We start from the raw sequence: 26211 nt of genomic DNA on the forward strand, positions 1-26211 counted from the left end.
TGAAATTTTAGTTTTCAAGTAACTAGACAATCCAAGAAGTTCTGGTACGGCCCCTGTACACATGCTCAGAAGAATACGCTGTCAAAATAAATAAGTACCAACCTGGAAGACACAGATGAGCCAAGGTCAGAGTAGGCGTTGGTTCTGGTCTCATCATCAGGGCACGGACTGCTGGGAGTAAAATCCACATCATCTCCTTCCCCATAGTCTTCAAATTGTTCCTCGTTACTGATCAGAGAGGCGGTGGAATAGGTGGAGAGGTCAGAGGGGTTGTGAGGACTTGACCTGAAACAAGACATCAGAACGGGTAGGAGGCCAACCCTCAGAAGACTGCCTTTTGCCCAAGGCAATTTTCTCAGCTGGTTTGGGCTGGCAACTTCTTATTCAAAAGTCAAAAGCTTTCATGATCCACTTGCATTTACTAAAAAAAACTACCCCTAATTACAGCAATAAACCCATATAACAGTGTGTGTGTTTGTGTTTTGTGAGGTTGACAGGACAACTGACCTTAAAGGGCAAGGGATATGGCAATCGGTGAAACAAGATTCTTTAACTTTAGATTGTAACAACATTTCAATGCCTCACGCTCCCTTGCCTTTCATGAGCTTCCTCCTCTGGAGCAGAGGGTGTCACCACACACAAAGCTGACCTAAGGGCTCAGGAAGCACTTTAAAAAATTGGGGTAGAGAACAGAGTTAAATAATTTGCTGAAGGTCTCATGACAAGTGGCAGAGCCAGAATGAAATGGGAGCCTGACTCAAGTCTCCTCGACAATATGGCCGTTTCTGCATTACTGCTGTTTTTACAAGAAGCTAGACTCCTCTGCATGAGAGCTCACAAGCAGGGCCCTTTCATCTGTACTTGGTCTCTTCTGGAATCTAAAGTTTAAACAAAGCAACATTTTAAAGTGAATGGTGGCTGGATGGCACAAATGTCATTTTCACATGCTGCCCCCTGCCAGTATTTCAGATGTAGGCTCTCGTTTTTCCCTCCTTTGCTGAGATGCACTTGTAATTCATATTTCTAAAGGTCAATAATTTACAAAGCCAGAATTTAGGGCAACTCAAGTCTTGCACAGAACAAGAGGACATTTGGGACCATACACATAGGCAGGCTTAAATTCTGCTAGAGGAGATTTATCAGATTATTACTCCCTGAAGAGGGGACAGATTAGTAACTAGTCAGCAAAGCATTTTAACACCTTCTGTTCTTAAAGGTTGCAGTAAAGATTGTGCATGGAAGGGTTCTGGGGACCAAAATTTGTATAGACCCAGTAGCTGCAGTTACGGTCCTAGATACTCATCTGGCCCCCCATTACTGTAGCTTCTGAGCACCTCAGTATTTACGCTCAGATCCCCACTTCAAGGTAGGGCAGGGCTATTATCCACATAATAGGGGGAACTGAGGCACAGGGAGACTAAGCGACTTGCCAAAGGTCACTCAGGAAGTCTGTGGTGGAGCAGGGAATTGAACTGAGGTGCTCCAAACTAGCACCCTAATTCTAACCATGAGGTCATCCTTCTTCTCCAGGCCTACTGCTCCCCATAACCAGAACTGACTGGAGGCCTACACCTTGCTCCTCTTCTGTTATCTAGACCCACAACTCCAGAAACGCTTCAGTGGTTGGGACCTTCCCAACCCATCCCTCCCACAGTTTATGATTGGCAGATATGCCGTGAATGAGGCATGGATTACAGGAAGAGAAAGGAGGGTCATGATTAAGGCAGTTGAATACTGCCCTGGATAATTGGATTTTATCCCTGCCTCTGCCACAGAGGTTCTACACGATGCTGGGCAAGTCACTTACTCCAAACTTTTCACAGGCAGGCACTAATCATCTGATCCTTCTTTTCTGGGTGCCTGATGTGACTTTTTAACATCACAGGCCCAGGCCTGCAAAGCCCTAGCGGCCAACAAACTGAACGGTGCCTCCTGATGTCAGGGGGAATCCAACGCACAGGATGGCAACGCAAAGCTCCTCAACTACATCTGCAAAACCTTTTCAGCCCAGCCCTCACATCCTTTGAGCGTGACAGAAGAGTAAGGCTGAAGAAGCACCTGCACACTCTGCTGTGGATTCACACTGGAGTCCTAACACAAATGGGCTCCAGGAGATCGGAAGGCGAACAAAGAAAACCCACCCATTTTTGGCAATTAGCACAGTGCTCAAACTTCATCAGAACTCAACCAGCGCTGTCACTATAAAGCGGGACTTTGTCCCAGCCGAGGTGCCATAGACACACGTTCAACCTACTGGAGCCTGGCGAACAAGCCAGAAGACACAAGGGCTGAGATTTCCAAGGCCACTAGGGGAGATGGATGACCAAATCCCATTCATTTTAAATAGAGGGATCTGGACACCTAATTCCACATGTCGGAGAACCTCAGCCCAGACAGGCCTAAAACAAGAGGGATCAGCTGGTTTAACCTCCCCTCCCCTGCACAAGACTCACGTCTTGACAGGCACCTCACCACTCACTTGTCTACAGGCAGAAAGAGTCCACTGAGCACGCTGTCCTTCTCTTCACTGCCGCACACGTCGGATGCCTCAGAGCTCTGTGCACTCTCGATGGCACTGTCCATGTCGGACTCATGGTGGACCTCTTGCTGGGCCAGGGTCATCGTGTCTTCATCAGGAAACAGCTCGGACTCACTGTACACACTTTCACCGTCCAAATAGGCACCGTCCTGGATTTCGCTACCCTGTCCATGGAAGGGAAAGAACAGTCAGAAAGCATACAAGTTTGTGGCAAGATGTGCAGAGTAAATGAAAGCAGCAGCCATATCCCTCTCCTAAAAACACCATCAGCATGCTGGTATTCGCATCAGAATCATATTTAATCACATTTGGAGGGCCCGATCCTGTAAACACTCAATGCACAGAGCTTCTCCTAAAGCATAAAACATTGCACACCTCTAACCAGCGTTACATAGTGTTACAGAGAGCCAGCTGCAGGAATGCTTGTCTGGAACCACAACCTGCCTTTGACAGCGAGTGTCAACTAGGGCAGAACTGACTCCTGTTCACAACTGGGCTTGTATGTCCCCATCTTGCACAACCAGAAATCTCTGGTCTCCAATATTCATTTATCTGCAATGTTCTTTTCCCATAGTGTCCTTTATCAAGAAAGGTAGGGAGGGAACAGATTTTCACTGGTCATAGAGTAATATAACCTCAGTAGAAATGCAGGACCTAGTAGTAGCTATTTGCTTATTTGTTGAAAGGAAGAAGAATTTTGGGCCCAAATTTCCCCTCCACCCTACTGCAATTACCACAAGTCATTAGCCAGATACATTTTTGTATGCTTTCCAGTTTTGTTGTTATCCAGACATCTCTTCCAGCACATAGCAGTGCTGGTATATGCATTAGCATATACTGGGAGCTGTGGTCTATCCTTGTGGATGCTCGGTTATTTTCTCTATGCTTTGAAAACACAAGAACCAGTCAAACGCCGAAGATTAATCTTCACTTGTAAAATTAAAGAAGCCCCTTACTAAGAGGACATTATAAAGGAGCAGCAGTTTCTGACATGAGACAAGTGTGGTGTGACTAACAGCTTTGTCACCCAGCTGAAGCAACAAGGAACTACTCTTTACCAGAAGAGAACTTCAACGTCTTGAAAACAGCCATTTGTAACAATCGTTACCAGAAATTCAGGTCTTATCTATCCTATTTTTTTCCTGGAAGACTGACATTGGCGGAACTAGCAGGATTATAATGTTACAGAGACCAAGTTTGTGAGCCCTGATTTATATGAAAGCAAAACTGATTTTTTTATTCAGATTTTTGAACTTAGAGTTTTAGAGAATTATTTAATGCCATTGACCTAAAAACAGTTGGGAGGAAAACATGCTGTACGCTACAGCTTCAAAACACCCCACTAATTCACGTAAGGGCACCCACTCCAATTCCCTGGGTCCTCCAAAAGTTAGTCCAGCAAAAATAGGGGTGTGGGTGGGGGGGAACCAGATTATTTTGCATTCTATGTATTTTTAAAAGCACTAGTAGGCTGGGATTTTAAAAAGGAGCCTACAGGAATTAGGTGCTTGTATCCCATGGGACTTGGACACCTAGCACCCTTTGGCCAGCTGTAGTCTGGGACTACACATGCTCAGAGTTATGCACATGTGCAAGTCTTTGCAGGGTGGGGGCCTAAGTTTGACTCTGAAACTGAACCAAGATGCCAGTTACTTGTATTCATGGAATACCACCACTGACAACCACTGAGGAAATAAATATATATAATGAAGAACTGCTCCCTCTTATACTTCACTGTTAGGTATGCTGTCACTGATCCTCATATCTCTAGACTGAGACAAGTTGTTTCCACAAGCAGTTAACTCCCTGCTGCACTGCTGGTTCCTCCCACGGCTCTACATCAGATACGCTTTTGCAAAGAAACATCCCTTATGCAAATCACTATAGAGCCCTACTGACATTGCAGAACGTTGGACTAATTAGTTTCTAGGAAGTGGATTTCCTCCTCAACATATACTCTGAATGCTCACTGATGTCACCAGGTTAAGGGCCACTGTATTTAAAGGGCACTTTAATACAGATCTTTTCCACGTTAGTCACAAACAGTGACTGATCTAGGGGTAACGTTTTCAAAAGTGCCTAAGTGACTTTTGAAAATGGGACTTTGCCACTTTTGAAAATTTTACCAGAGATCTACACATCACTACATTAGTCATAGGGGAGGTAGAGCTGCCTAGTGGCTAGATCATTGCACTGGACTTCAGAGACATGGGTTCTATTCCTGGTTCTTCTGCTGGGTGACCTTGGGCACATTCTCTGCCTCAGTTTCTTCATATGTAAAACAAGGATAACCGTTCTTCCCTCCTTTATAAAATGCCTTGAAAACATGCCAATATATATTTATATACAAAACCTGTGCTGCTTATTTTTTAACATCTTTGGACAGCTACAACAACTTGGAAATCCACAGGCCCAGGATGGGCATGAGTCACCCCGGATGTCTGCTGCAGCGTGGTGACCCACATGGCCTCAGAGTTGCCACATTTCTTAAGGGTTTTATGCAATTAAACATTAGCTGCTGTTACAGAAATATCCAGATCTGTTAAAAAAAAATCTGTGATCCAAGAGAAGGTGGCACTCTGGAAGTTTGACTGAAACACATATTGCTTAAGTAAATCTTTACACAGCAAGTAAATCTCACTAGTGTTAAAACAAATTAATGTGAGAAATTGAAGGTCAATAGCAGCATGACAGACTCTCATTCCAAATCCTGCAGGTAACAGCTTACATTTAGTTTTCTAATAATAGGAGCCCAGACTCTCTAAAAAGGACCATTAGCAATTAAATAGACAGTCACTCTCTCCAGAGTACTAGGTGCTCATTTGCCTCCTCCCTACCAATTTGTGACAGGCTAATGAGCCACATTTTAAATTTGTATTACAATGTATATTTATAATAAGTCACAGCACACACTATACCTAGCTCTTGTGTGTCAGCATCACGTATTATTGTTTCCAATGATAATTATTCCTCTACTTTTTAAGATCTCCACTTCTAACTCCTTCTAGGTACAGGCTTTGGGAAACCATCACCTTCAGTCAGAGCTTAAATTCTCAGTATTTTCCAGAGCTCTGGGGCTTTAGCCCTGTGGGACATGCCAGGGCTTGGGGCTTCTGCCCTGCAGGTTTGAAAATATTTACTGGAACTCCACTCCAGGCAGCTCTGACTGAATTTAAGCCCTGCCCCCGGTAGCCAGTTTACTGCAAAAGTGCCCACAACGCCTCAGAAACTTGCTTTATACCCAGAGGAAGCTAATCGTTATAAAACCACACATAACAGCCACTTCCAGAAAAGTTTCAGAGTAGCAGCCATGTTAGTCTGTATTCGCAAAAGGAACAGGAGGACTTGTGGCACCTTAGAGACTAACCACTTTATTTGAGCATAAGCTTTCGTGAGCTACAGCTCACTTCATCGGATGCATAATTAAAGTGGAAAATGCAGTGAGGATGTTTTTATAAACACAAACACCCATTTTTTCATGGTCTATCACTTCAAAAGGCCCCCTGCGCTGGTAATAGCTTATCTGAAGTGATCACTCTCCTTACAATGTGTATGATAATCAAGGTGGGCCATTTCCAGCAAAAATCCAGGGTTTAACAAGAACGTCTGAGGAAGGGGGGAGGGAGGGTAGGAAAAACAAGGGGAAATAGGTTACCTTGCATAATGACTTAGCCACTCCCAGTCTCTATTCAAGCCTAAGTTAATTGTATCCAATTTGCAAATGAATTCCCATTCAGCAGTCTCTCGCTGGACTCTGGTTTTGAAGTTTTTCTGTTGTAATATCGCAACTTTCATGTCTGTAATCGCGTGACCAGAGATTACATGGTCTGTGTGTATAACAACATCCTCACTGCACTTTCCACTTTAATTATGCATCATATGAAGTAAGCTGTAGCTCAGGAAAGCTCATGCTCAAATAAATTGGTTAGTCTCTAAGGTGCCACAAGTACTCCTTTTCTTTTTCCAGAAAAGGAGTCTATTGGCTCATCTGACAAAAGTTGCCGCCCATGAACTATGACAGTGGTTCTCAAACTTTTGTACTGGTGACCCCTTTCACATAGCAAGCCTCCGAGTGCGACCCCCCCCCTTATAAATTAAAAACACTTTTTTATATATTTAACACCATTATAAATGCTGGATGCAAAGCAGGGCTTGGGGTGGAGGTTGACACCTTGTGACCCCCTGAGGGGTCCCAACCCCCAGTTTAAGAACCCCTGAACTATGAGGAACTCCCCGTTAAGAGACTTGACTTTAGCACAGTACAGGCCATACGTGCAGCCAGCTTATCAAGTGGGTAGGGTAAACTGATGGCTTGTTGCGCTCTAGATCTTTGCCACCAGATGGAAGACAATCTAGCCTTTGTATTAGACAACTTCTCTCCCTCCATGGTGCACTATAAAAGTTCTCAGCACAAGCTGAATAGTGCGCCTGTCATCGTTATAATAGAAGCACTACCTATTATAAACAATACAGGGGGTTGAGGGCAGCTGTGTGAAACTGCTTGGGGTTTTGGAAATGTCCGGAATGCCAGAGGGCAGCCAAAGGTGCATGGTAAAATGAGTTAATCACATCTACATATATGGGGTGCACGTACTTATACACACCCACACTTTAGAAGACTTTTCTAGGAATTATATAACTTTTTAAAAGGCCAATCTGTTACAAATCCAAGTCTCCTGATAGGTTGTTTCTACCAGATTTAGTCTTGATTTGTTGATGGGCTTTTGGTGTTTTAACCACATCTCCAAACTGCAGTAAGGCAAGGTTGTGGGAGTCAAAGTTCAAAAATGTTAAAGCCATCTGCATTGCTGAAGGCCATACAAGTTGTGTTAGTCAATGGCAAACACGTGAAACAACCACCCTTCCTAGAGCTTTGAAGCAAACCTGTGCAATTGTGCGGATGCTCCAAGCTCAGAGTGGCTTCTTATGATCTTTCAGTGGTCAAGCTCTGAGATCTGTTAGCTGAAGAGTCATTGCTAGAGAAAAGACTTTTCTCTCTGTACCTACCGAAGACTTATCTTTATAAGTGGAAAGAGTATATCTAAATGATGCTTAAGGCACATGAGGTTACAAACTTCCAGGGAATAGTCACAGAATTCAAATTTTTTTATATATAATTTGTAATTGACAGATCATATCAATGTTTATTTTAAGCATTTTTCTATTTTTATCTATTTAAATTTTCACAATTGCACAAAATTATGGGGAGAGGGGTCAACATTACATGTGAAAATATACAAAGTAAATATCCTTAAATCAATCTAATACATTTTCAAGCAGCCTTACTTTGCCTATCTGTAAATTTCAATCATTGATGGAAATATTTTAATCAGTTTGCTCCTGTACAGAGTGAAACTGATGTTTACAGATAACCATAGAATCCTTCCAAGCCTAAATATTCACAAATGGAGCAGCAATAGGTCACAGGAAATGACAAAGAAAATACCCATGACATGTAAAAGGGGGGGGGGGGGGAGAGAAACTGCCACAAGAACCACCACTAGAAATTAAAGCTGGAGTTAGTGAATACCATTACTAAGCAACATGCTTGCAAGTGTACATTACTAGCTAAAGCTATCAAAATATTTAAATCGTTCAGCATTAATATCAGTAATCTCCGCTTCATACATAATGTCAGTGCTGAAAGTACACTTAGCAAGAGAAGCTTATATACCCACTTCTACAAAATGACACAAACTTCTTTTAAAAATGAGCATAAATTCAAAATTAAATCTCAAGTTTTTCCTACAGTGCCTAGAAAGAAAGCACTCCTGTACAAAATAAGTGATTGGAACACACACTATTCAGCTTTTCTTTAACCTCCCCCGACCCTAATATTTAGGTAGGGTTTAAGATGCATAGAACATTGCAACCCCAAGTCATTCATTGTCTCAAAAATCCACACACAAACCTACGGAGGGAATAGAAAGGCAAATGATGCAATTGGAAAATGAATTATATACTTGGATTTTTACTATCGTCTGCTCCCTATTTTGCTTGGTATAGTCAAGACAACAAAATTGTGACTAATGGTTTTGGAAGGTTCCTGTATAGCAGACCGTACAGCATGTCAAACAATACAACAGCTTGGGATTAAGTGACACAACGCTGGTATTATTGTCTAATCAAGTACAGTACTCAAGGTATCCCAAAGTGCTTTACATGCCAGCGAGAGATGCTGCAGAATTTGCTCTGCAGTAAGTGCTTAGTTGAACACCTGCTGTCCACAGATCTCAGAACACTTCGCAAAAATTAATGAATTCCCTCCCTCGAGGGGCAATTGTGAGGCTTAAGTCTTATCCACATTTAACACAGATGAATAAACTGGGGCAGAGTGGTTAGTGACTTTTAGATGGTCAAAGCAAATTCGAAGGAGAGCCAAGAACAGAACCCAGATTTCTGTGCTCTATTAGAGCCAGCTGTCTTCCTTTAAGCCCCATGTAGGGGATCACAGCAGCCATTTTGGAGCTCAATGACTAGATGGTTCAAGGGAACGCAACTTGAGGGGTCTGACCCTGAAGGTTAGTAGGCTGAACTGTCCCCAGGTTGGAAGTGACAGAGACAGTTATTAAAATGCTTCAATACTTCTAACTTTGCTAGACACTAAAAAAAAAAAATCATGGACTGAATAGAGACATTGGATTTATGGCTCATTACAAAAAATATATATAACCCATTAACAACCCACCCAACTGCTTCCCACTTTCCCAGGTGTCAATGGACCACTTCACCTTGAATGGTCCCTTGAAATATGCATTAACTGCTTATGTGAAACAATCTGCCCTATCTTATATTTAGCTGTGACACTCTGAGTAAGACTATGGGCTTGTCTACACCACACAGCTTTTAGCGACAAGGCTGTGTCGATACAGCCTTGTCGCCAAAAGTCAACGTGTGTAAGTGCTCTTTTTTGGTACTTTGTCGGCACTTTTGCTGACAAAATACCCTCAGCCCCGCGAGCAGCGTTAGCTTTGTTGGCAGGAGAGCACTTTGACAACTTCGCAGTGTAAACAATCCCTGTCTACAATAGCACTCCTGTTTATGTTGCTCAGGGGTGTGAAAAGCACCTTACCCCTCTGAGTGATGTAAGTTACACCGATAGAAGCACCGATGCAGACAACACTGTCAGCAGGAGAGCGTCTCTGCTCGTTTAATTATGTCGATGGGGGAAGCTCTCTCCTATCAGCATAGAGCGGCTACCTGTGTGATCTTACGGTGGCACATCGGTTCAGCTGTGCCGCAGTAAGCTTGCTAGTGTAGACATGGCCGAAGTTTCCCAGACCTGAAGAAGAGCTCCGTGTAAACTCGAACGCTCGTCTCTCTCACCCATAGAAGTTGGTCCAATAGAAGATATTACCTCACCCCCCCCTTGTGTCTCTAATATCCTAGGACCAACATGGCTGCAACAACACTGCCTAAATTCAAATACTGACATTTATCATTTGATAATGAGCAGTCTGGAACCAAGAGACACACGCCCACATGAATCCTTTCAGATCGAAAAGGAGGTACAAACAGTTGCTTGCAAGTACTATCCATCTATCTGGCCTCTACAACCATAGCATCTGATCACCTCACAAGCATTGAAGTTTATCCTCACAACACCCTAGGGGATGTAGGGAAGTACAAAAACGGAAGCAGATTTCACCTTGAATTACAACAGTTTAGCTGTCTAGTTAGTTAAAACTAGGATTTCCGAGCATATAATTGGCAACAGGAGTCTTGACCAAGTGACCACAGCCAGGACGCTGGCACTCAGTTTCAACCGGAGTGGTCTTCCTGCTTTAATATTGATTCTGCCAGTTTGATCCTAATTAGTAACAGTATGTCAGAGCTGTCCTTCCTTCCCAGTCTAAACACCAGAAAAGTCACCATTGTACAATGGGAGGGGAACAGGTGCCACGGAGAGATACGCCAGGTTTGGCGGCCTCCCATCTAAATACTATTTAGCATCACAAACCTACTAGAAAAATGGGCTCTTGTCCCAGCTGAAAAAAGCCTACTGAATTTGAAAGCCAACATCTCAGACTATTTAGTATGGGGGAGGGTTCTACTAGAAAACTTCCAGCCACCCTGTGCGCTCTCCACTTTAAGTGCATTTAAACCAACGGTTACATATTTATTTTAAATGTGGATGTAATTTCTCCTTCAGTTCTCAGAAGGATGCAAGGAGCTGGTGATTTACTCAGCAGTTGTTTGAATGAAAGCGGCCAAAGTCCTGCATCTGGTGAGACAAGCACAGAATGAAGTGCTCAGCTGAGCAGTTAATAAATCGTGCTTTTACATTTTAGTTCACTGGGAAGTTTTAGAACTTCCTGTCAGCAGGCAACCCTCACCCACCCAGCTGTGGCCGGTGGGCAACCATACGAACGAATGCCTTCAATTAAACCTTCAGAAATAGGTAGAGGGGAACAGAAGCCTTGCCTTGGCCTCTGGTCTAGCAAGAAGGGATGACCGATGATGGCAGGAATTCCAAAGCATCTGGTGCTTAAAATGAATCTTTGAAAGTCAGAGATCAATATGTAGAGAATTACTATTCTATTGAGCTATACAAAATGAAATGCTATTTTAAGGCTACAAATTACAGTTTGTTCAGTGCAGTCGCTCTGTGTGACTGTTTAGTTACTTGGGTCTAACATTTAAAGTTCAATTTTAGAGTTAACCTGACACAAAGCTGGAGTGTGCTGAGAAGGGTTTCTAGGAGAGGGAATTCTTTAGACTCAGTCTATCATTGAATGCTGGACAGCACCCCATAAAGCTGGTAAGAATAGAGGTACAGTGCAAGAGCATGAATATACTCTAGTGTGCTGTCAGTCATCTGCATGTATAAGGTAACATCAGTGGCTCAGACAGTAGTGCAATTCAGGGCCAATGTGTTGACTGCAAAACAAACTTCTACTTCTGTGCCCTTCACACTTAACTATGTGAGCACTAGGCAAAGCCAGGGCTTTTCAACAGTTGCTTTGTGCTCTTTTTTAAGTAAGTGGAAACTGACCCTCATTTTCCAGTGCTAATGAAAATAATTAAGCAATCAGTTTGCAAACATCTAGAAGATAATAACGTGATAAGTAACAGTCAGCATGGATTTGTCAAAAACAAATTGCGTTAAACCGATCTGAGAGCTTTCTTTGACAGGGTAACAAGCCTTGTGGATTGGGGAAGGGGGGGGAGGAGAAAGCAGTAGACGTGGTATATTTTGACTTTAGAAAAGCTCTTGATAGGGTCTTGCATGATCTTCTCATAAACAAACTAGATGGAACTACTATAAGGTGGGTGGAAAACTGGCTGGAAAACAATTTCCAGAGAGTAGTTAACAGTGGCTCAGAGTCATGCCGGAAAGGCATAACAAGTGGGGTCCCACAGGGATCAGTTCTGGATCTGGTTCTGTTCAATATCTTCATCTGTGATTTAGATAATGGCATAGAGAGTACACTTATAAAGTTTGCGGACAATACCAAGCTGGGAGGGGTTGCAAGTGCTTTGGAGGATAGAATTAAAATTCAGAATGATCTGGACAAATGGTCTGAAGTAAATAGGATGAAATTCAATAAGGACAAATGCAAAGTACTCCATTTAGGAAGGATCATTAGGACATTAGGAAAAACTTCCAAAACTGTCAGGGTGCTTAAGCACTGGAATAAATTGCCTCGGGAGGTGGTGGAATCTCCATCATTGGAGACTTTTAAGAGCAGGTTAAACAAACACCTGTCAGGAATGTTTCTACATAGTTAGCCCTGCCATGAGTGCAGGGGACTGGACTATATGACCTCTGGAGGTCCCTTCCAGTCCTACGATTACTATGCCTGAAAATGGTTTGCAGACTGAAGCCAGCCCAGGGACTGCAGGAGTCAGAAGTGTTTGCACTACATCACCTGTCACTGTAACTGGTGGTAACAGAAGTGCCAGACCTCTTAATATCAGGGTCCAGTTTGAAGCACTCCTTTTCAACGTGCATTGTTTTTCTGGGAAGTTCTGGACATTAGCAGGGACTGAAATTTAGTGATTTTAGCAGGGAACTAATTGGAGCAGCTAAGAAAGTTGCCTTCCCTGTAGAGATTAAGAGATAGCATCGATTGCCAGGCTCACTGAGTTGCTGCTATCATTTGAATGCAACACGAGCATTAATGCTCTAAGATGTAGATAGGGTGTGTCTCTAGGGTGGGAGAACAGGCTGGGTTTATGACGGTCAGGACCCCGGCATTAACAACTGTGGAATATTTTCCCCCCGTTTCCACAGTGCAGATAGAACCAGTGGCAGAAAACCTAAGTGGCAGACTCATTCTCCTTCTCTTTCCAGCACTGCACAGCAAATCCTTCCTTCTGAAATGCAAGACATTTTCCATCCTGACTTATAGAGGTTTGTTTTTTTTTAAATAAGCCTATACTGTGTTTGTCACAAATGTCACTTTAAGACCAAGGTGACCACTGCTAGCAGGAGATGGAGGAGCCAATTAATATTGACATTTTAGATAACAGTTCACAGTGTTTACACAATGACAGGTTTCAGAGTAACAGCCGTGTTAGTCTGTATGCTCAAATAAATTGGTTAGTCTCTAAGGTGCCACAAGTACTCCTTTTCTTATTGTTTACACAATGTGAAACTCTTATCATGCAAGCTTCTAGATTGCTGACCAGAGCAAAGAGTCACAGCTCTCTTTCAGCATTACACGTTTATGGCTGATAACCCTCTTTGTTGGCTTATCTTGGAGACAGGAGGGGGAGGGCACTCCAGCCTGCCTCCACATTCATCTGCACAGAGAATAGCAATCCAGATGCCTCTTTCCTGAAGGTCTCGCCTTCATGATAGAATTGTTAAGCACATGCTAAAAAGCAAGTTAAGGTGAGCTGTGTCCCAGCTGCAGGGTACATGCTAAGAGAGTGTCTCTGTTTTATAAAGCCTGGGTAACACTAAAATATAGTCAGTGTACACACGGCACTTGCCAAAAATAAGTTCTTAGCACCACAGCATAAACTTGGCATAATTAACACTCATGAGAAATCTTTGCTTTAAGTCACAGCAATCTCTTTCCTTTGTACAGCCCAAGAACAGCTTGAGGGTGGGGGAGTGGGAGAGAGGTATGGTTGTCAAACTCTCATTAGGGACCTCTTCCTAGGACTCTTCTCTCTCAGAGCCTTGCCTAAATAAACATTTGTACCCTTTCCTAGCAATGGTGCATGAGCATTTATCACCATTGTACCATAAGCAATTTCACCACAGTGTTATCTTGGTGAGGTGACTGCAAACACCGCTGTGCCCGGGTGCTCCATCTGGCTAATTCCGGCCAGCTGTCATATTAGCCACGACAATCCCGATGTACACCAAAGCTAAGTCATGATTCATTTTGTGCTAGTTAACATGTGGTCGTTCCACAACACAGACAAGCCCTAAGATACTGTTCAGCTAAAAATCAAAGCTGTTCTGAAATGATATTACTACTTCCTGAGTGCAATGTTACACCATGCAATGAAGCAGACAGGTGTATTGGAGGGAAGCACTTACTTTATCTCTTTATTCACATGAGCTCAAGCCCCTGAAGAAATGGCTTCTCAGCCTAATTCCGCAACTAACACTTGTGTATAAAATACAAGATGTTCATTAAAACTAGCATGTTCTGCTTAGAAGATCGTGGAGCTCAGGCACACAAGAATTGTAGCACTTCTTTTCCTTGAGAAGCCTCAAGGGCAAAGGATTGGATACACAGTAATTTAGAGAAGTCTTGCCAGGGCGTGCACTAGGCATATGGATAAAGAGCTTCCCTAGCAGCCTTATTGCAGATCTGGGCAGCTTGGGGGAGGGAGGAGAGAGGAAATCTGGGTGCAAAAAGCAGCCAAACATTCCCTAGAATGAAGGAAAGCAGTTAGATTGCATCAGTGATGTGCTTTGTCCGGCAGGAGGGAAAGATGTTCATTGGCATAGTGTTGGGAAAGAGGATGGATGGACATGGAACAGGGTATACTGAAATCAAAAGCAGTGTATTGTGAAATAAGGGATTGCACAAGAATTGTGGGGAAATCATATTTAAGTAGGAAATAACTTGTTCCTTGCCTTTGAAAGTGAATTCAGAAGGAAAAGGTACTGTTGGAGCTGAACAAAGGGCAAAAAGGATCAATTTTAAAATACCATCTCCTATCACTATCTAGTGCCCGGGCAACAGAGAATGGGAAGTTCTTCCAACCCCATATGCCACAAAGGGCAGGATCATTTTTGTTAGGTTCTGCAAACTTTAGGTCCAGGAGTGATTTTTCCATTTATTGTACCCAAAAAGATTTTTATTTTTTGATCTGGAAGACAAAAAAACAACAAAAAAACCCAACCCTTTCCTCTCTGGTAAATCCAGAGCAGATTAAGCCAAATTTCCTGAAAACTGCAAAATAAAATAAACCTCTGGGCTAAGCCCAAGGCTGGGAAGTTCCAGTACTGATTAGAAATCTCTCATTCCAATGCTCATTTATAGCTCTTTTCATCAAGAAGTCTCAATACGCTTTAGAAAGGGGGATACGGATATTTTACCCTCCTTTCACAGAAGGGAAACAGAGGCACAGAAAGGTTAAGGGTTACATTTGCAAGCACCTGAGTTCCATTTTCAAAAGTGACTTGGGCTATGGAAGTTGAGCACGTAAGTCTCATAGGCACTTCTAAGTGCCCAAATCACTTTTGAAAATGGGACTCAGGGTAAGAATTTTCATAAGTGCTTCAGTGATTTAGGTCTGGTCTACATGTAAGAAATCAGCATAGCTAGCGCTGTGAAAAAAACTACACCCCTCGTGACACAGCTATGGTGTCAAAAAAACCCATATAGATGCAGTTTTGTTGGCAAAAGTGGCCTTCTGTCAGCTGAACTAATGTTCAGGGAGGTGGTGTTCCTACATTAACAAAACAAACTCCAAACCTTCTGTTGGCTATGCTGTGTCTACACCAGGGGGCTATGCCAACACAGGCTTAAAGTCACACAGCAAGTAAGAGTCAAAGAGATCTAGAACTCCACTTGTTACAAGCCTGTGAAAAGACAGGATTCATTTTTAATAGAAGCCTGAACATAGCCTTAACTAGAACTTTCGTTCACAACAAAGCCTGTAACATATACCCCCAAGAAGAAAGATACACTAAAGGGGATCAACTCGTATGTTAGCTGTTTAGGTTTCAGTTTAACCATGTTAAGACACTAAAGCTTTTTTTCTTTTTCTTAAGTTGCCAACATAGAAAGCAGTGTAAGATGCAATTACAATATGGAATTTGAGCCAGCAAGACCAGTTCAGCTAGTCACGTGCCTGAAAATACCAGGTGGTATTTCTCCCAATCTGCTCCAATGGGTCAATAGTCTGTATGCAGAGGGCAATACACGCAAGGGCTGCATAGAGTTCACTGTACACGTGTGTTTTCTGCAAACAAATACTGGCTTGGTCAGAGAGCAATTACAATGAACTTGTGCCCTTGGGAAAACTCTCTCTCAAAGGGAGTGGATAGCCCAAACAGTGTGGAGAAGAGGGTGAGCGTCTGTGTGGGAAGTGGTTATTCTTTTCTGATCTGTGATCTCCACTTCTTTAGTAGGGTGTTAAACATGCCTTTGTTGGGGTATTTTGTTGCTGTTGTGGGGTTGTTGGGGTTTTTTTTTTTTTTTTTGCACACAAAGGAACACAACTACAGCAGAATTCTAAAGTAGCATTCAATAGAAGACAGTTATGCAAGTAATAAGCCCTTATAGGCATAAAGAAAAGGAGGACTTGTGGCACTTTAGAGACTAACCAATTTATTTGAGCATAAGCTTTCGTGAGCTACAGCTCACTTCATTGGATGCATCTGAAACCTTCTAGGCATAGTCTATCACAGACTACAGCTAATTTAGCCTCTTACAGACAGAAACTTCACCTTTCTTGTTACATCACAGTTTGTGTGAACAGCTGCCTTTTGACAGAGTAATGCAGGGAAAGGGGGAACTTTACTTTTTAAAGTTATGATTACTGTTGATTTTATCATAAAATCATACAACAATACAAAACAAGTCACCACTTCTGTACCGCATGGCTGAGAAGATGGGAGAGAGAATTTTAAAAACCACCAGCATTCTGTTAATATTGCAAAAGAGCAGAATGCATCCTAACAACAAAACATTGCTGTCAGAATGCTGTTCTTCCCCATTTTCTTCTTTTGTTTGTTACACTTGCTTATTTTAAGCTAGGTCCCAATCCTGCAAGCTGTTCCAGCTGGGTGGACCATTATACCCGAGCCTAGGTCATATGAACGATCATGGAGGAGCGGTCTATTTGGCCCAGCATGTAGGATTGGGGACATAGATTACAGGGCTCCTTTATGTTAGAGTTTTAACCACCAGAGTTACTACAACAACACAGCTGCTCTGCTCTACTGTAAACCCTATTGTAGACACTGCTCCAGTATAAGCCACAGTTTGCAGGAGGTTAAACTGTGCCAATTAGGGTGACCAGATGTCCGGATTTTAGAGGGACAGTCCCGATTTTGGGGTCTTTTTCTTATATAGGCTCCTATTATCTCTCACCCCATCCTGATTTTTCACACTTGCTGTCTGGTCACTCTCGGGCCAATGCAGCACATCAACACTGGAATTTTGCAGTAGTGCAGCAGCTAAAGTTTAACTGTTAAGTTTCACACACACATTAAGAGTAGTTACACTACCCTGCTCTGTGCAAACATTGTTTAACTGGAGCTTTACCACCATTCAAAGCCTGCCCTATTGCAGCCTTCACTTTATTTATTATTGATGGTAGTGACTAGAGGCTCTGATAAGGTCCCCATAATTAGAAGATAGTCCCTGCCCTTAAGACCTTGCACTCTAGAATAGTTGCCTATCCTTGTCTACACCATTGCTATTCAGGTCATATAGCAAGTCTGCCAAGGACTCCAGCAAAGAGAAGGAAACTAAAACTGTTTACTCCTGAGATGCTGCCTACTCCTGGATGGATTATGTGACACTGCACTCACTAGAGAGGAAGGGAACCTGGGGAAGATGAACAGTTTCAAACCCAAAGCGTTTGGAGAGAGAACACCCCACAATTTCCATAGCACAAGGAGAAAATCTTGCCTTGGGAAACAAATTGGTGAGCAGCCTGTGTTGGTGAGGGCATGGCAAATATAATTAAAGATAGGTTTCAGAGTAACAGCCGTGTTAGTCTGTATTCGCAAAAAGAAAAGGAGGATTTGTGGCACCTTAGAGACTAACCAATTTATCTGAGCATAAGCTTTCGTGAGCTCACAAAAGCTTATGCTCAAATAAATTGGTTAGTCTCTAAGGTGCCACAAGTCCTCCATTTCTTTTTATGATTAAAGATGCATTTTTGGTTGGGGCTATAGCTAGAGCTTATCTACATGTGGACCTGCAAGAAAGTTAATCTGAATGACCTGTTCAAGTGGATTAGTTAAACTACATTAGAATACCGCATCCATACAGGGATTTAATTTAGATTAACTAAACCAGTTTAAATGCACCCCTTTTGTTAATTTGGATTAATTTTCCCTGGGTGTCCCATGTAGACAAACCCTAGTTTACCTCACATTCAAGATCAAAGAGTCCCACCTAAACTCTGATACCTCTTAGGAAGGAGTAAGCTCTCAGTCCTTGCAGCTGTTTAAGATGGTGCTATTTGCTACAAGGCTGGGCTAACACGAAGTTACTGGCTATGCGGTACAGAACTCTCTGACACAGGCATAACTGGGAGTGTAATCTTTAAAATGAAAGTAGAAGCTAAGGTTTGTAAAAATTATGCCCTAATATCCTCCCTAACTCCCAATTCACCATCTGCAGTGCCTGTTTAAAAAAAAACAAACAAACTCCTCCTCACTTACTCTTTAAGATTATTTACTTAATGTTGAATGACTAATTAGACTAGTTTAAGAAATATTAATGCTGGGCCTGCATATAAACCACATTGTAACGCCCCACCTGCGAGAAACACAAATGCTAAGATCAGGGCTATCACAAATTCTAGTTCCATCAACATAGGGTATGCCTCTACCCTTCAATTTTTAGTTGTTTTATCATATTAACACACACAGCTGTAAAGCATAGTGTAGACATCTCTGTAAGTATCATTACAAATACTTCTTTCAGAAGCTATTCAGAGAAGACAGTCTACTCCACCAGCCTGCTTATCGAAGGTAGATACAATCACAACCATGATTGTGCTATTGAAAAAGGTTTTAAAAAGAAGTTATGGAAATCCCATCGGTTTGCTAATATAACAAGAGATGCCTATGATACGGACCTGAGATTCAGGCTACAATTCTGATACGTCTGTGGCTTTGGTTCTAAACATAAACAGTAACTTTTTTAGCTTTAAACCTCAGACTCAGCAGCCCACAGTTACTTAAAATACCCCAAAATGACAGATTAAAACGTTTTGGGGCACAGTGCGTTACTGAGATTGACTCTCTCGCAAAGAGAAACCCAGGTACATGCCTTCACTGAAGCCCCCAGGTTATCATGTTTGAATGCTGACAGAATCCCCTACCGCTTTATGATTTTTCCCATTTTAAAGTATTCCTGGAACGCAACAGTAGTAGCCTACTGACACATTTATATTAGCTAAGATCACCCGCTATTACTGGGGTGGGTTGTATGGGTGTGATTATTATTACACATTTCAATTTCATGTATTTAAAGCAGTGGTGGGGGGAGGGAGGGAGAAGAAATGTATGTATCAAAGCAGGCTAACAGTTTAGATATTTAAGTTTTATTGCCGGGATTTCTACCACTTCAAAAGACATGATACAAGCAAAAAAACCAAAACCACAAGCAATCTGAAAAGTCATGGAACAGAGAGAAGCTTTCCCTTGCCCACTGCAAAAATAGCAAGAGTAAGTGACCCTGTGTAGACCAAAGTAAAGATCTGTAGAAATTACATAATCTGCTTCCAGGCTGCAACATGGTCATCGGTGTATTTATCACTAGACACACAGCAGTAAACTGACCAGTCCCGACAGAGCTCAAGCCCCTCTCGAATTCCGCTTGCAAGCCCCCGACGCCTGACACTGGGGCCTCGGAAGAACAGGTAAGTGCCCTCCCCTCTGCCCCCACCCCCAGAATCGCGGACGAAATGGAGCAAGCTCCTCTCCAACCCCTCGGGGAAGGGCTGCCAGCCTGGCAAGCAGCGAAGGGAACGGAGGGAAACAAGAGGAGGCAGGTGAATGAAAGCCCAGCTCCTGCTCTCTCAGGGCCGTGGGGAACCAGCCCAAGCCTCTCCCTTCTCTCTGATCAATTGGGGGAAGTTGCGGAACAGCGAAGCTCGGCTTAGGCAGCCTTACCCAGGAGCAGATACCCCCGACTCCAGGCCCAGGGAGAGACACAGCCCTCGGCTTGTTACTCTCCAAACTTCCGCCTTGGGGGTCACTCCGGAGGGAGGTGGCTGCAGCAACCTTCCCTCTCTCGGGTCCCTTTCTTCTTTTCCACCCTGTCGCTCTCTCTGCCTCTCCCTGAGCCTCTGTCTTGCCTCTCTCCCCCTGGCTTACCTGGCGGAAAGGAGGGATTCTCCCCCCACTTCCAGCCCGGCGGAAGGGGGCAGGGAGAAGCAGCCGGCGCCCGGAAAGCCGCAGCGAGCTGGGAACACCCGCTCCGCGGCAGCACCCGCGCGTCTCCCCTCTCCCCACCTTAGGCAACAGTGAGTAGCGCGAAAGCCACGCCCCCGCTGGCGGTTGCTAGGAGAGCCGGGGTTTCATTGTATCCGCTCGGTATCAGTGCCGTGACATCACAATGCTGGGCGTATGAAGATTCCAAAGAGGAGGGGCTGGGGAGGTCATTCACGGCTCAAACTCAAGGCAACAGTTCGGAGGCCGGGGGCTGCTCCCAGGCTGGGCAGGGCGAGGCCGGGGGGCGTTTTCAATCCAGCATCAAGGGAGATTTGAAACACTCAGCAAAAACCCCCTTGCCGGAACCACAGTAAATTAATCCCAGATGGGGCATCTCGCACAGTGTGAGTTAGCCTGAGAACAGGTCTGTGTGTGGGCGTCTCCCACCCGCTTAGTGAGATACCAAACAGGCTTTTGTGGTAGGGTGACCAGATGTCCCGCTTTTTGGGTCTTTTTCTTATATAGGCTATTACCCCCACACACACACCCCTGTCCCGATTTTTCACAGTTGCTGTCTGGTCACCCTATTTTGTGGGGAGTGTTTGGGTCAGCCTTGCAAAGCCGGCAGGACAAGTTACTAAACCAGGTGTCAAATTCATTCAGCCTCCCTGACCTTGGTGAAGGGATTCATTTGTTAATGGGCCATCATCATTCAGGTTCGGAGTGCAGGGACCAAACAAACCAACCTTACCCCACACACTTTCATTATCTATGTTCCTAAATCTCACAAGTTGAGAGGGAAATGCTTTCCTATCGAGACTACATTTTAGACAGTTTTTGTAGTCTACCACTCTTATGAAAGGACAACGAGGAGTCTGGTGGCACCTTAAAGACTAACAGATTTATTTGGGCATAAGCTTTTGTGGGTAAAACCCCCCACTTCTTCAGGTGCACCTTATGAAAGGACCACTTTTTACAATTTGTTTTGATGAAACTTTCAAAAACTCCCTTGTAATTTCTATTTGTAAATCTCCATTGGTGCCTCTCACTTGATCCGAAAATATTTTAAATACAAATGTTAAAATGTGGAGCTGCTTTGGGTTCCTGAGAATCTAAGTTTGGCTTTAAAAATAAAATTAAAAAGCCTGGATCTCACATGCATTAGTGTGGACAGTGGCAAGCACTGGAATTTCCTTTGCTCTGAGGCACAGGTGAAAGATCTTAGACCACTGTGCAATGGAGCAAGTGCTGGATGGCTACTGACACCCCACAGCATGGTACAGTGGCTTAGCCAGCCAAATCAGGCTACAGGCCACACTGTAATTGCCAAAGACAATGATACCTGCTTCCTTCTTTTAGTAGAAGCCATTGCCTTTTCAGAAATCTCTTTTCCATTTTTTTACCCTGGTTCCTGATTGTATTCATTTATTTATGCTCCCAAACAAATCACAGAACACCACTGTATTCAGAAGCAGCCCGTTACCAGCAGGAGAGTGAGTTTGTGTGTGTGTGTGGGGGGGGGGGGGTGGAGGGTGAGAAAACCTGGATTTGTGCTGGAAATGGCCCAACTTGATGATCACTTTAGATAAGCTATTACCAGCAGGACAGTGGGGTGGGAGGAGGTATTGTTTCATGATCTCTGTGTGTATATAATGTCTGCTGCAGTTTCCACGGTATGCATCCGATGAAGTGAGCTGTAGCTCACGAAAGCTCATGCTCAAATAAATTGGTTAGTCTCTAAGGTGCCACAAGTACTCCTTTTCTTTTTACAATATGTGCTAACTACGTATGCTAAACAATCTGTTCCATCTTGCATTTTGCTGTGACCTGGGATTTCCAGATCTGAAGAAGAGCTCTGTGTGGCTCAAAAGCTTGTCTACCTCACCAGCAGAAGTTGGTCCAATAAAAGATATTAACTCACCCATCTTGTCTCACAAATCAAAAGAAATATGCTTAGGACACTTAGCGTATTGTGTTCTTCCATTTGTTAGTCTCTAAGGTGCCACAAGTACTCCCTTTCTTTTTGCGAATACAGACTAACACGGCTGCTACTCTGAAACCTTCCATTTCATTGTAAGTAATGTGAGCAGCAGGAGAAAAGCAAAAAATACAAAAAGGGATCAAAACATTACAGAAGTTGTAACCTTGAGTTCACTTTAGTTTTCTGAAGTTGTGCAACTTCCTTTTTCACAATGTCTCACCACAGTTGTATGCTAGCAAATTATGGGCCAAAATCAAGAAATGAAAACAAAAACATTAAAAAAAAATCTGTTTCTGTGAGTTTGCATTGGATGACTCAAGCCCAGACAAATAGCAGCAACTGATCACCCTCTATAAAATTCCAGTCATCAGACCAAATTCTGTCCTTAGACACATACCACACTGAAGTGTATCATATGGCAGAATGTGGCCCAAAGGAAGTTGAAAAGAGCAATAACAATTAAGAAAAGGAGTACTAGTGGCACCTTAGAGACTAACCAATTTAATCTAAGGTGCCACTAGTACTCCTTTTCTTTTTGCAAATACTCTGAATACGGCTGCTACTCTGAAACCAATAATAATTAAGGAGTTGAACAAGAAAAGACTGATCCAGTACACAATTATTTCTCCTGTAAGCTGCCACATTCTGAAACCTGCTGTCAGCCCCCACCCCACCTGCCCCCCAGTTAACTGAGGCCATTTTAAAACAATTGTGAAGTCTTGCTGATATTACCACTGAAAGAGCCACTACTGAATTTTTAACTCTAGTTCTTAGCTATACACCCCAATTAAGCAAAGCATTAAATGCTTTAGATTTACATGCTAAAGTCCCTATAGTGACACCTAGAAGCCCAACCAAGATCTGGACTCCATTGTGCTAGTCACTGGACCCACACTATAAGAGGCTGTAAACCCTTTGGGGCCCAGACAGTCTATGCAGAGGAGACAGAAAAAGGGTGGGAGTGAAACAGAAGTACAGAAAAGGGAACTGACTTGCCCGAGGTCACACAGCAGATTCATGCTAGCGGCAGGAATACAACCCACGTCTACAGAGTCCAGTCCAGTGCCCAGTTCACTAGATGTATTGAATCAAGGCCATAGGGAATTCTGAAAGATTTCAAGGATTCACATAGTGGAGGGTTCTGGTTCAGGGAATCATGCAGGGAATTCTGGTTATTCAGAAATTTCTCTCTTTCCTCTCATACTTCACCATCTTTTCCAGTTTTTTGTTGTTGTTTATTTCTAAATTCATATATGTTTTACCCAACCCATGACATCCTTTCTATTGGCTTTTTTCCCCCTCAGTCCATCAAAGCTTTCTAAGCCTCATTGAGGGAAAAGAATGAATGGAAACCCAAAACTTCTGAGAGCTCTTAACACACTACAACTGGAGTTTAGAATGGAGTATATCACTGAAGCTGGACTATACTGATGTCTGTTTGCCATGTAAATCCATTCACTGTCTTAAAGTTGCATGCTACAGATGCTGCCTGAATCTGTTCTCGTTTTCATAATAGAAGATGACTCTTTTATAAATTAAAAATTATTCTAATTCAAAAGAAAGAAAGAAAATTAAGAAATTAATTAGCCTCAACCCTTTTGTGCAAAGCCTAAAGCAATTAACAGAACTAGCTTCTGAAACTGTTTAATCGGTTTAACAAAAGACTGAAAATACTTCCTTTTCTGATGAGGGATGGGAGACATTGCTTCAGATCTAATCTGAGGTTTAATTTAATGAAGGGATTTTGCAAGAAAGAAACATGCACATCAAGCCAATATACACTACTGTTCACATACATACAACTAAGCTACCTATTAGGCCCCACTCCTGCACTAAGAACTCCATGCTCAGATCCTTGCGTTCACAGTGAGCCCTCCAGGGTATGTCTAACACTGCAGCTGGGAGCAAGTCTCCCAGCACAGATTAACAGACTCAAAATAGCAATGTGTGGCTGGTGCTCAGGCTTTCAAGACCACCTGACCCCTACGCTTGAGAGCCCAAGCTCCAGAGCCGGAACATCCACAGTGCAGATCTGCAGAACATAGCCTTTTTCCTTAGAGTGGCATTTCAACACACATGGGCCTTATTCTGATCTCACACTGGTGCAACTCAATTGGCTTTGAGTAATGAAGTTACTCAGTTTTTAAGGTCTGGCTTGACAAAGCCCTGGCTGGGATGACTTAGTTGGTGTTGGTCCTGCTTTGAGCAGGGGGTTGGACTAGATGACCTCCTGAGGTCTCTTCCAACCCTAATCTTCTATTATTCTACGCTCAATGAACAATGGTGAAACTAAGAGCAGAAATTTGCCCACATACCTTTTTCCATTTGCTGAACTAAAATAATGGTGGAGCACTTTTTATGAAAGGTCTGGAAGGAGTTGACACTTTCATTCCTTATTAAACAGAAAACTTCTCGAACCTCTTTGCCTTACAGGGCTCAGTTTGAAAGAGATGATTGTATGTCATAGTCATTCCAGAATAAATAACAGTAATAAATAAGACAGCTACCTGCATAATACATTTTTTCATAGCTACCCCACAGATACAAGTAGGAAATGTCTTTGTTGTTATTATTGATTATACCCAGTATTACTTTAAGGTACACAGTGCAATGCATTTGTATATATTTGTAAAATGATTACTAGATGCAGATATATTCTTTAATAACTTGTGTTGACTGATGTGTACAAGTATTGTGTTGACTGATGTGTACAAGTAATAAATGTTTAACAGATGATAAGATAAAGCCAATTGAAAAGGATATTATTTTAAGATATGAAAGTTAAGACAATGTATACTAATGTTTAATATATGAATTCAATTTATTACGAAGTACGCTACCCAGGGCTGTGTAATGTATTACATAGCAATAATTAAGAATTTATAAATGTCTTGTTGATATAAAGTGTTACTGAACAAAATTCCTATAAAATATATGACTCTTAACCATTCACTGCGTGCTAAGGCATGCCTGTATGAAAACATTATTAAGCAATAAATATAACCACCAGATAGGCCCATCTCTCTCTCTTATTAAAGTTAATTCTGATTAAGCGTTGGTTGTTATGCTCTGTCTTTCCTCTCCACTGATATGAAAGTTCAGTTCCTTCATATTTCACAATTACATAAATATGTTAATATTTGTTAAATTTTTTTGGTTTGTGTTTTTTGTCCCTTATGGAGAGGAATGCAGCACAAACTGTACTGGATGAGCACTGCTGTCTTCTCCTGGAAGGAAGCAGAACTCCACAAGTGTGTGTCGTAGACACTTTATTGCTAACATCGAATAGCAAGATGGCAGCCATGCACCTGGGAGGGAGGGGTAAGGAGCACCCACTTGCATGGCCTGTGCAAAGCTGCCCAGAGTAGCAACACCTGCACTTGGGGAATGCAGGGGCTGCTACCAAATTGTTCTCTGCCTCTACTAGACAGGGAGTATCAGACCATGGCTCCAGCCCAGTTCCCTAATGTGTTGCTCCCCTAGAAAGAGGTTTCACAACTTAGTCTCCCATTGGTGCAACAGGGGAGGTCCAGGAGAATGCCTCCCAGTGCCCCTCCCTCCCCCCGCCCCTATGGGTGTTGTGTCTCCCTCAGTGCTGCCCCTTACAATGGCCTTACAGGCACAATGGACCTCTATCAGACTTTCTCCTTTAGCCCAAGAAGTAGGGGGTCTGTGTTTCTGGAGGATCTGACTTCTGTCCCTTGTCACTGTGAAGTTCCAAATGGCCATTGTATTTGTGCAGCTTATTGATGACCACGGGGTCTCAGATAGGCGCAGATTTGGAGCAATACATTGCAAGCTGCATGGTACCAAAATAGCTCGCTCATAGGTCCTTACGTTTACTTATATTGACAAGTGATTGAATAGTTCCCAGGAGTGAAATCCCATGCATGAAAATGGGCAGTTACCAACTCTTTGGCACTCAGGTAACATCCTGACAAAGTGGCACAGTTAAAAGCTCCTGAATCAAAATAGCATTGATGCTCAAAAGTACAGTGCTATTTTATTCTTATCTAGTTACCGACATGGTCCTCACCCCCCTAATATCTGAGTGTCGGGGGCAGTCTACCCTTCTGCAGAGGGTTGGTATGTAATAAGCCAAGCAGGATGTCCAGATTAGCACACTATTGACTTATCCTATAGCACACGAGGAGG

At 43.0% G+C, this 26211-nt stretch overlaps 1 protein-coding gene across 4 annotated transcripts in view; it reads right to left on the bottom strand.

Moving 5' to 3' along the window:
- The window catches only part of RAB11FIP4 (RAB11 family interacting protein 4), a 195006-nt gene that overhangs the window by 14308 nt on the left and 154487 nt on the right, over positions 1–26211 (bottom strand). For 2 of the 4 annotated variants that reach the window (XM_073310342.1, XM_073310345.1), the window contains 2 exons: positions 2480–2703; positions 103–285 (listed from right to left, as the gene is read on the bottom strand). In XM_073310342.1, coding sequence (XP_073166443.1) covers positions 103–285; positions 2480–2703 — 407 coding nt within the window. Of the gene's footprint in view, positions 1–102; positions 286–2479; positions 2704–19814; positions 19840–20018; positions 20142–26211 lie in introns of those variants that run through there. The other 2 variants (XM_073310343.1, XM_073310344.1) reach the window with 2 other exon arrangements.

The sequence above is a fragment of the Lepidochelys kempii genome, chromosome 14 (assembly GCF_965140265.1).
Source record: "Lepidochelys kempii isolate rLepKem1 chromosome 14, rLepKem1.hap2, whole genome shotgun sequence".
NCBI lineage: Eukaryota > Metazoa > Chordata > Testudines > Cheloniidae > Lepidochelys > Lepidochelys kempii.